Genomic DNA, 11,381 nt, shown 5'->3' with positions numbered 1-11,381 from the left:
TAAAAAAGACCGAACTTTTAAGAGCATTTCAAGAATACATTAAAACAATATAGAGAGCTGAACACCACTAACCTCTTCAATTTTTGTCCGTATAAAGGAGTTGACGTCTTCCGTTGCATCACACAACCCAAAACTTGTATCTATCAACCGAAGCTTTGGAGTAGTAGATTGTCCACGGGTAAAAGTTGTTATTTTTGGACACTTTTTTATTTCAAGGGTATCTAACGATGGCAAATGAATAGTCTCCATCCCTAAGCAAAAGCCCTTGAGACTGTCAAGAACAGAAAGGGTTAGCGATCTTAGACAACGAAACTCTACCTTGTTCTCTCTTTTGTCATCATCGTCTTCTTTATCTTTTCCGTCATCCTTGTTCCCTCTTCTTTCATCATCATCTTCATCTTCTTTTATGTTGTCGTTTTGTTCTTTTTCATTTTCATCTTCTTTTTCATCTTCCACCACGATTACTTCCATTCTTAGGCACCCGCTTATATGTAGCTCTTGGAGTTGCAATAAACTACCAACCATGGAAATAGTAAATACATGCTTTAAATAGTGACAATTGTCAATAGACAGCCTTGTTAGGTTTGGAAACTTCAATAACGCCCACTGTTTGCTCTTCCATAAACACTTGATATGTTTCAAATGCCGGAAATCCATCTTTCTTACTTCCAGAACAGAGTGAGTTGATTGGTTCAATCCATAATCCATTTCAAGTGTTTCGAATATCTCCTTTACCCTTGAACAAAATGCTATTTTTAGTTTTTCAATCTTTAGCATATGCTGCAACTCATTGTTTCCAATTATAAATCTCTGATTCCGCCTTGAAGTCACATAAACTTTGATCAAGTGATTGTAGAACCAGGGCATCCTCCTTGGTGAAATAGGGAGGAGTGAGGTGGTTGAACCATCTAAACTTGGATCATATGGAACCTGGAAGATACATATATGATCAAAAAAATTAGTAAAACACATAAAGGTCGACACACATTTGACAGGATTACTAATAAAGTTTACTAGTAAAAAGAAAAAAAGTATTTTGCAAAAAGGCACCAGTATTTTGAAGACACATACATTTGACAGAATTGCTAATAAAGTTTAATAGTAAAAAAAGAAAAAAAGTATTTTGCAAAAAGGCACCAGTATTTTGAAGACACATACATTTGACAGATTTACTAATAAAGTATTTTGAAAAAAAGAAGTATTACTATCATAAAAAAAAATATAAAAAAATACCTCTTCTTCTTGTTGCAAGAAAGCACCAGTGGTAGTAGTAGTAGTAGGATGATGATGGAACAAGTTGTCGATTTGGCCACATTCCACACTATGTTCTCCTATGTGTGAAGTTACATATTTGAGCAACGGAGTATCTGAGTGACCTTTTGTAAACATTCTTATTTTTGGGCATTTCAGTATCACAACATCATCCAATACAGGCCATCGAAAGTTATTCGTACCCAAGAAAAACCCTTCAAGATTACGTAGATATGATAATTTCACAGACTTGAGGGACGCGAAGACCACAGGTACTTGATGATGATCAGAAGATGATGATGTGTGGTTTCCATCTTCATCCTCCTTGACAATCACTCCGATACTATCACATGACCATATTTCTAAATGTTGGAGTTTTGGTGAGGCTTTGAAGAGTGGAAAAAGGGAATACATCTCTCAAAAGTGGACAATCAGAGATATACACCCTCTTTAGATTACGCAAATCAAGAAGAATCCTAATACTAGTAGTAGTAGTGTTGGATATTTTAGTGTAATTGGGTTAACTTGTTTGATCAGTATTGTAATAATAATACATCATATAGGATTGGTAGTGCGGAGTGTACGCCTATTTGAATTTATTATGACCAGCCCCTAAGGTATGGGGGTCCAGGGGCAGCGCCCCTAGGAGCGGGGTCCAAGGGGCGGCAGCCCCTGGCGGGGTCCAAGGGGCAGAGCCCCTGGCTGGGGTCGAGCTATAGTAAAAATTTCTATAGTAAAAATGGCAATTTTAAAATCTTGCAATAACTGTCGTTTTTGTTGATAAAACAAAATCCCTTAACACATTCTGATCATTCTTTTTCTTTTCTGGTTATTTCTCTCAAATACATACACACAGAAAATTCTTAATCTTTGATTGTATCCGGTTGAATAGTTTGGGTGAACCGCCAAATTGATTCAATCTAAAAGCGATCACGTGTCTTCAAAGATTGTTTATATCCGGTTATCTGTTTGTTATCTCGAATTTCCCCAACAAAGATTGAATCAATTTCTGAAGATGACGAACAATGATTCTGGGAAGGATATGATGAAACCTTTTGAGAAGTTGAAGCAGTTTACTGGGCGGGAGTTTCGTCAATGGCAGAAAAAGATGCACTTCTATCTGACGAATTTGAAAGTGGTATATGTTCTGAGTACCCCATGCCCTGAGGCCGTTGAGAATGAAACCCTGGAACAAACTCGCGCTCGTTCAAAGTGGGAAAATTCTGACTACATCTGTCGCGGTCATATTCTTAACGGTATGTCTGATTCCTTGTTTGATGTCTATCAAAACGTAGAGACTGCAAAAGAATTATGGGATTCCCTTGAAGCCAAATACATGGCAGAAGATGTGTCTAGTAAGAAATTTATTGTTAGTAATTTTATTAATTATAAGATGGTAGATACTAGGCCTGTCATGGAACAATATCATGAATTGCAAAGGATGCTAGGACAGTTGGCACTATATGGTATGAAAATGGATGAATCTATTTCCGTTTGTAGTGTGATTGATAAACTGCCCCCCTCTTGGAAAGATTTTAAAAATAATCTGAAACATAAGAAATATGATATGAATATGGTTCAACTTGGAGGTTGTCTCCAAATTGAACAATCCATACGTGATATGGAAAAGGCATCTGATGGTGGTACTAAAGCCATGGCTGGTTCTTCTGTGAACATGATGGAGGAGGGTGAAACCTCCAAGGCTGGTAAAGGGAAACGAAAATCTCAAGGCAATAACAATAAAGGGTCTGATGAGAAACCAAAGTTGGCCTGTTGGAAGTGTGGGAAACCTGGACACTTGAAACGTGAATGCAGGTCTGGTAAGGGTAAAGGAAAAGGAAAAAACGAGGCTGGTTCAAGCGGATCCAAGGATCCAGAAAAACAAGCAGGTTCGTTTTTGGTGCCATGTGATCATTCTGTTCAGATTTATTATATATCTGTAATATCTGAAGCATTTTATGTGCAGGATGATGACACTTCGTGGTGAACAGATTCAGGAGCAACATGTCATGTGTGCAAGGATCTTCGATGGTTCAAGGACTTAAAAACCAATTGAAGATGGATCTTTATTGAAGATGGGCAATGTTGCTACTGAACCTGTTAAAGGAATAGGATCTGTTCTATTAATATTTACTTCTGGAAACTCTTTACTCTTACATAATGTTCTATATGTACCTGGAATTCGTAAGAACTTAGTATCTGGTATTGTATTGAATAATTGTGGATACAAGCAGCTCATTGAAAGTGACAAGTATATCTTGTCAAAACATGGAACCTTTATTGGATTTGGATATTTGAATGGAATGTTTAAATTAAATTTGGATGTTTCTTCTTTTGATAATTCTATTTGCATGACTTCTACCATCTCTAGCAATAATTTTAGCAAATCAGAATTATGGCATGCTAGACTTGGACATGTACATTACAAGAGATTAGTTGACATGTCGAAAATGAGTCTAATACCTTCTTTTGATGTTAATAATGAAAGGTGTAAAACTTGCATGTTGACTAAGATTACTAGACAAACTTTCACTAAAAACGTCACTAGAGATACAAAGGTATTAGAACTCGTTCATAGTGACTTGTGTTATTTCCATTCTACTCCATCACTTGGTAATAAAAAGTATGTGGTTACTTTTATTGATGATGCTACTAGATATTGCTATGTTTATTTGTGTCACTCAAAAGATGAAGCTCTTGATAAATTTAAAATTTACAAAGAGGAGGTAGAGCTTTATCATGGTGTGAAGATTGAAACCCTTCGCACTGATAAGGGAGGCAAGTACTATGATCTAGTGTATTTTCAGTCCGCTGGAATTGTACATCAGACCACAGCTCCTTACACTCCACAGCAAAATGGTATATCCGAAAGGAAGAATAGGACATTAAAAGAAATGGTTAACTCCATGTTATGCTATTCTGGCCTTAGTGAAGGTTTTTGGGGTGAGGCTATGTTGACAGCCTGTCATTTATTGAATAAAGTTCCTAACAAGAACAGCAAGGTAACCCCTTATGAACTTTGGCATAAAAAGATCCTAAATCTAAGTTATCTTAGAGTTTGGGGCTGTAGAGCAGTGGTGAGATTGACTGACCCTAAAATTCTTACCATTGGTCAAAGAGGTATAGATTGTATCTTCATTGGTTATCCTGAAAATTCTGTTTGTTATAGGTTCTATGTCATAGAGGTTCTATGTCATAGAACCTAATGACTATGTATCCGTGCACTCTATTGTTGAGTCAAGGGATGCTGATTTTGGGAATGAGGATAGGTTCAAATCTTTACCTAGACCTGGAGACACAGTGGCAAGCTCTAGTGGCACTGGTGGAAATGAACAAGTGACTGAAGCACCTCCTGAGCCTAGGAGGAGTGAAAGAGCGCGAAAACCCAAGTCATATGGGGATGATTTCCAATTGTATTTGGTGGAAGGATCAAGGAATGGAATTGACTTTCAATATCAATATTGCTTTAATGTTGATGATGATCCTAAGACCTACAGTGAAGCTATGGCTTCAAGGGATGCTGCATTTTGGAAAGAGGCAATCCAAGATGAGATTGACTCTATTATGCACAATAACACTTGGAAATTGGCTGATTTACCACCTGGGTGTAAGCCTTTAGGTAGTAAATGGATCTTCAAAAGGAAGATGAAGGTGGATGGAAGCATAGACAAGTATAAAGCTAGATTGGTGATCCAAGGCTTTAGACAAAAGGCAGGTATTGATTACTTTGACACCTATGCTCCTGTTGCTAAGATTACCACCATTAGGTTATTGTTAGCACTTGCTGCTATACATAATCTTGTAATTCACCAAATGGATGTTAAGACTGCCTTTCTAAATGGTGAATTGGATGAAGAGATTTACATGAAACAACCTGAAGGATTTGTCATGCCTTGTAATGAACATAAGGTTTGTAAGTTAGTGAAATCTCTTTATGGTCTGAAGCAAGCCCCTAAGCAATGGCATCAGAAGTTTGATGAGGTGGTGTTGTCTAATGGTTTTGCATTAAACCAAGTAGACAAGTGTGTCTATAGCAAAGTTGACACTTCTGGTAAAGGAGTGATCATTTGCTTGTATGTTGATGACATGTTGATTTTTGGTACTCACCAAGATCAAGTTGATAAAACTAAGGAATTCCTGTCATCAAAGTTTGATATGAAAGACATGGGGGAGGCTGATGTGATTCTTGGAATTAAGATCATACGTGGAGAACATGGTATTACTATCTCTCAATCTCATTACATTGAGAAGATATTGGATAAATTCAATCACAAAGATAGTTCTCCAATGAGTACTCCTATGGATCTTACTCTAAAACTCGTACCTAACAAGGGAGTTGCAGTGAATCCACTTGAATATTCAAAGGCTATTGGATCTCTCATGTATGCCATGGTTAGTACTAGGCCTGATATAGCCTTTGTTGTTCGAAAGCTGAGTAGGTACACTCACAATCCTGGTTTAATTCATTGGCAAGCGATTAATCGAGTATTTAGATACATGAAAGGAACCAAGGATTTTGGTTTGACTTATACTGGATTTCATTCTGTTCTTGAAGGTTATTCAGATGCAAGTTGGATTACTAATTTGGAAGATCACTCTTCCACAAGTGGCTGGGTATTCCTTCTTGGTGGTGGTGCTATATGTTGGGCATCAAAGAAACAAACTTGCATCACTAATTCGACAATGGAATCTGAGTTTGTGGCATTAGCAGCAGCTGGTAAAGAAGCTGAATGGCTAAGGAATTTGATATATGAAATTCCATTGTGGCCTAAACCGATATCACCCATATCTATCAGATGTGATAATGCAGCCACGTTGGCTAAGGCATACAGTCAAGTATATAATGGAAAGTCTAGACACTTAGGTGTTAGACACAGCATGGTATGTGAGTTAATCACTGATGGTGTGATATCTGTGGTGTTTGTGAAGATACAACACAATCTAGCCGACCATTTAACCAAAGCGTTGAATAGAGATCTCGTGAATAAGTCAACTATAGGGGTGGGATTAAAGTCCGTCAGAAATCTCTGAGCATTGAGATACCAATTCCCATCTAGTATGACGCTAGATGCTGAATTCAATGTGGAAGGCTTAATGTTTAGAGATTGGAACACATTTAAAGATTCATCCCAAGGTATGTGTTCGGACCTACAAGATAAGGAGGTTGAATGGTTATATTCTTAATAGCTCTTTTGACAAATTACATATGTATGTGCAAGATTAAAGGAGATACCTACGTGAGCATGAAGTTTAGCCGCTTCAAGAAGCTGGGACTTGGCTTTGACATGATTATGAAGGATAGGGACATAGGCTAGTAAAACATATGTCAAGATAGAACTACTATGTGTATAAACTTTTGTGTACATTATCTTCGTGTATTCAATAGAATTCCCATGGTTCAATCGTTACGACACCATGAAATTCGAATATTTGGAATGTGTAATGTACTAATGTGAAATTCAATCGTTACGACATTTCATTTATGCAAAAGTTTGAATGTTTGAGATGGTTGTGATGAGACCTGGATTCGTTGATAAGACTTACTCGCTGACATGTATAGTCAGCAAGTCTTCAGTGAGTCCAGTGACTCTCTTCAGCGGGTTGTATGCTGACCAAATGTTTATCATGGCGGGAAGTATTCAAACCATATGAAGACAAGAGTCACATGGTGGTTCTTCCAACTGTAACATACCTTAACTGGAAAAGGTACTTGTTGGGACCAAAACTTGGGTCTTCTCTTTCATACCCATTTTGGTAAAGAAGACAAAGGCTCTTGCCTGGAAGTACAAGGAGCCAATGGAATGTCGACAACCACCATCTATCTCTATCAAAGGAAGGCTGTGTTGCCCTAATTCTTCCTCTATATAAAGCAACACAGCCGCATTGTATCAAGTGTGTTAGTCACCTTGAAAGTGTGTGTCACTTGTAATTGTTTAAGTTTTTAGTGTGTCTAGACTTAGCAATTACCTCCGTTCTTTTGTATTCTTGTAAGTCAAGTGTGTAAGATCAACCATGTATTCATCGTTTAATTAATGATACATATGATTATCCTTGCATTGATGTACTACAATTGAACTTGATATTGTTCTTGTTATTTACTTGCTTATTTACTTATCTAATTTAAATATAACATAAGTTGTGCATTCGTGGACCATCATGTGGTATCAGAGCCACCGTTCCTAAATCATTGGAACAAGATCTGTTTGCCTCCTTATATTTAAAACTTCTGTTCTTTAATTCTTCTTGAAACCTTCTCTTTCTAAAACAAGAACATGTTTTCTGTTCCCAGCCTAGTGAACACACGTGACTTTGGCTACGTGTCGACACCTCCTAAGTTCGAGCCCAAAGATTTTGGGTCTTGGAAGGAGAGGATGCTTCTTCACATCTCTGGTGTGGAACCCTATTTAATGACCATATTAACTGGGGGTCCATACGTACCGATGTATGTCCAAAGGACTCCAGGAGCTACACCTGAAGCTCCTGAGATAGTCACTGACCTGGTTAAACCAGAGGTTCAATGGACAGATGAAGAAAGAAAGCTGGTAAATCTTGATGCTAGATTGAAAAACATGATTATCGTTACTCTTCCCACTGAAATCATGAAACTAGTCATTAAGTATCCCTCTTCAAAGGGAAGTATGGGACAGACTTGTCAGCACCTATGAAGGATCTGCTGACCTCATCAAAATCAAGAAAATTGATTTGAAAAGAGCTTATGAAAACTTCTTCTCTCTTCCTGATGAAAGTCTTGAGAGCACCTATACTCGCTTCAAAGGTTTGCTCAATGATATGACAAATGTTGGCATTACTCATGATAACTTTGAAGTATGTCATAAATTCATCGACTCTCTTCCTCTTAAGTGGCAAAACTTAAGACAAACTCTTCGTACAACGAAGAAAATCCAAGATTTTGATCTTAAAGAACTTTTTGGCACTCTTCAATTTGAAGAAAGAGCATTGGCTCAAAATATTCGAGCCTCTGCTGATGCCAAAAGACATGCTGGCCCTTCTTCTTCTTCTTCTGTCAGCATCTCCTCTCATCCTATTTCTGACCCTGTCGCTCTTGTTTCTACTGAGCCCATCGATCTCTATGATGGTGCCAGTGCTTCTAATCTTCCAGCACCCATTCAGACCCTCATTGATGAGCTGGATAATGAAGAAAAATAAGATTTGTTCAATGACTTCATCGGCTTTGCCCTTGTTGCTGGTAGAAGATACTCTAGAAGGTGGAACAATCGCAAAACGGTTACTCCCCTCAAACCTTCTGTTGATAAATCACAAGAAAGAGTGCTGGAAGTGTGGCAAAAAAGGCCACTACCAGAAGGAGTGCAGAGTCTCTATTCCCAATCCTGCTGCTCCCAAAACTAATCCTTCCAAATCTGCTGATGAATATAGGAACAAATACTATCAGCTGAAGGCTAAGGTGGCTGAAACAGAGGATGCCAAAGTTCCAGCAAAAGGTCTAATTGCTGAAGAACATGATTGGGCTGACTCAGATGATTCTGATGATGACGATTATGTTGATGCCATGTGCCTCATGGCACTTGCTGACAGTGATGCTCTGACAAAGGATCAAGTCTCCTCTAGTCAGTGGGTGAACGTCACTGTTAAAAAGGTACACTCTCTTCTTTCTTCCTCTTCTAATCATGACAAGACCAAAATTATTGAGTCCTTGTCTTGTGATCTTCAGTTCGTAGAAAGTCTACGTGTTGAACTTCAATCCAAACTTAACTCTGCTGGAGTAGAGTTAAGTGAAAAATCTGAAAAACTTGTGAAATTGAAAAATGTTCATGTTGAACTTCAATCTCATGAGTTGATGACTCAGAAACTCCAGCTTGAGAATGAAACTCTCAAGGCTGAAGTTTCTAATCTAAAGAAGATTGTGACCTCCTAGTCAAAGGCTTCCAAATTTCATCATCAATGCTTGAGCGAGCAAGTCCTTGCTCAAGTACAAGAAGTGATTGGTGGCAATTTTGATGCTGCTGCCTCTATCGCTGACTCTTTTAATGATGATGTAAAGCCTGAAATCTCTATTCCTACACCCTGTTCATCCTACATCTCTCAAGAAGAGATGAAAAAGTGGTATTTTGTCAAGGGACAAAATGACTACCATGCTGAGATGGATCCTAAGGCTACAGCATCCACCAGTGTGCCCTCTTCCTCAAATGTTAAAAGTACCAGTTCCTCAACCAGTACTTTTGACATGTTCTCACATCTTCCCATTGTTGGCATGATGCCACATGAAGGGAGAATACAACATTCTCCTCCCAGAACCTTTAAAGGGGATATCTCAAGTGATGGGTATGTACCCATTGCTCCTCAGCGTCTATCTGCAAAAGGTGCTGAGCCCTTTAAAAGAAGCACTATTGCTGCTCCCTATGACTATGGTACTCCTCAGCGGGTCAATCATGTCGTTCAGCAACACTCTAGTGCCCAATCTTCCTCTCAGCTGGAACCTACCCATGCAAATTCAATGTCTGATCATCTAATGAACAGAAGGGTTAGGTTCGCCAATGCAAGACACCAGCAAGTACTTTTCTCAAAGGCTGTACATGCTACTCCTAAAAGAGGAAGACTACCTTCTCAAAACAGATCTCAATCTATGCCTTCAAAATCAAATCTAAGGCATGTTACTCCTAAAAGAGGAAGACTACCTTCTCAAAACAGATCTACCACTCCTCAGCGAGGACACTTTCCTCATCATCAGGTAAGGCCTATAACTCCTCAGCGAGGACATTTGCCAAATCAGCAAATGAGACCTACTACTCCACAAAGAGGACAAGTACCCTCTCAGCATAGTCAATCCTTAGTGTCCAACAAGGTGTACTTACCTAGGCAAATGAGGTCAGTCACTCCAAAACGTCAAGTCAGATCCACAACTCCTAACCATGTGAATCAGTCTCAGCAGGGTTCCTCTTCTTCCTATCCTGCTGGAAAGCAAGCATAGACCATGATTAGAGGACATCAAAATCCCAAAAATCATCATGGTGAATCCATCCTTGGTCCTGTTCCTCAATTACCCCCTCCAAAACATAGACAAAGGAATAAGTCCAAGTCTAAGCAAAAGAGCAAGGCTTCGTCTTCCTCTACTCCTCAAATAAATGAACTTACTTAGCGAGTAAATGATCTTTCCTTTCAGCTGAGGGACTTTCTCATTCAGAATCATGGCAACCCCTCTGACAAAAAATGCTATCTTTGTAGTAGCAGAGGACATGTTGCCTCTGAATGTGTTTTATTCAGCCCAAGAGATGCTCCAACGGTTGTATTTCAACCAGACATCTCTACAGCTACTGGAACATCTTCTTCCTATACACGGATCAGTGAGAACCTCTCTACTGAGCCTGTTATCAGTGACACCTCCTCTGTCACAAATGCAAGCATTGCTGAAGTACCTTCAGTTAATCTTGCTGACATAGCAACGGATGAACAAAGTGAACCCTAAATTCTTTCTTTTCATCCATGCAGGGCTCGCTAGGTAAAGAAGTGTGGTATCTGGACAGCGGTTGTTCAAAACACATGACAGGCTCTAAGTCCCTGCTGGATAACTATACTGAGGCACCTGGTCCTACAGTGGTGTTTGGTGATAACTCCACTGGACAGACTGAAGGGTATGGTCTTCTTTCAAATGGCCTCATAAAATTCTCAAAAGTTGCTTATGTAAATGGATTAAAACATAATCTCATCAGCATAAGTCAACTATGTGATGCTAACTACAAGGTAATCCTTGATAAACATCAAGGCACTGTAGTAAACATCAACAAGGAAGTCGTTTTGGTTGCACCAAGAAAACGAGATGTATATCTTGTAGACTTTACTCCTATCAAGACTGATAGTGAAACTTGTTTCTTTGCTAAGTCAGCATCCGAGTTAAGATGGTTATGGCACAAGCGTATGTCGCATGTGAACTTCAAAACCATAAACTCACTGGCCAAAAAAACCTTGTTCGTGGCCTTCCTCCTCTGTCCTTTGAAAAAGATAGACTTTGTGGTGCTTGTGAAAAAGGCAAATGCCATAGAGCCACTTTCAAAACTAAACAAGCAAACTCTGTTAAGGGTTGCTTTCTCCTTCTTCAAATGGACCTTTTTGGACCAGTGAATGTCCAAAGTCTAAAGGGTAGCAGATACACTTTA

General features: G+C 38.9%; 2 protein-coding genes across 2 annotated transcripts; one reads left to right on the top strand and one right to left on the bottom strand.

Moving 5' to 3' along the window:
- Positions 1-211: 211 nt before the first annotated feature.
- On the bottom strand, positions 212-1,665 carry LOC122590814. The gene is made up of 3 exons (XM_043762983.1): positions 1,234-1,665; positions 319-930; positions 212-271 (listed from the first exon to the last, which is right to left on the bottom strand). Exons 1-3 carry the CDS (start codon positions 1,663-1,665, stop codon positions 212-214), a joined length of 1,104 nt encoding a protein of 367 aa, XP_043618918.1.
- A 7,819-nt stretch (positions 1,666-9,484) lies between these two features.
- On the top strand, positions 9,485-10,693 carry LOC122590811 (thioredoxin domain-containing protein 2-like). Its single transcript, XM_043762980.1, has 2 exons — positions 9,485-10,095; positions 10,492-10,693. The coding sequence occupies exons 1-2, from the start codon at positions 9,485-9,487 to the stop codon at positions 10,691-10,693; spliced, it is 813 nt and encodes a 270-aa protein (XP_043618915.1).
- The last annotated feature ends 688 nt before the right edge of the window (positions 10,694-11,381 follow it).

The sequence above is a fragment of the Erigeron canadensis genome, chromosome 3 (assembly GCF_010389155.1).
Source record: "Erigeron canadensis isolate Cc75 chromosome 3, C_canadensis_v1, whole genome shotgun sequence".
NCBI lineage: Eukaryota > Viridiplantae > Streptophyta > Magnoliopsida > Asterales > Asteraceae > Erigeron > Erigeron canadensis.
Note: the sequence above shows the minus strand (reverse complement) of the source record. Positions and strands in the feature narration are given on the sequence as shown.

What these genes read in the sequence shown, in the direction of transcription:
- LOC122590814 (XM_043762983.1), bottom strand. Translation starts at nt 1,665, where the DNA reads ATGTATTCCCTTTTTCCACTCTTCAAAGCCTCACCAAAACTCCAACAT. An exon ending in TCTTGCAACAAGAAGAAGAG is followed by an intron (nt 931 to 1,233) that starts GTATTTTTTTAT and finishes TGTATCTTCCAG; the next exon opens with GTTCCATATGATCCAAGTTT. An exon ending in ATGACAAAAGAGAGAACAAG is followed by an intron (nt 272 to 318) that starts GTAGAGTTTCGT and finishes TGTTCTTGACAG; the next exon opens with TCTCAAGGGCTTTTGCTTAG.
- LOC122590811 (XM_043762980.1), top strand. Translation starts at nt 9,485, where the DNA reads ATGCCACATGAAGGGAGAATACAACATTCTCCTCCCAGAACCTTTAAA. An exon ending in TACTTACCTAGGCAAATGAG is followed by an intron (nt 10,096 to 10,491) that starts GTCAGTCACTCC and finishes TGTTTTATTCAG; the next exon opens with CCCAAGAGATGCTCCAACGG.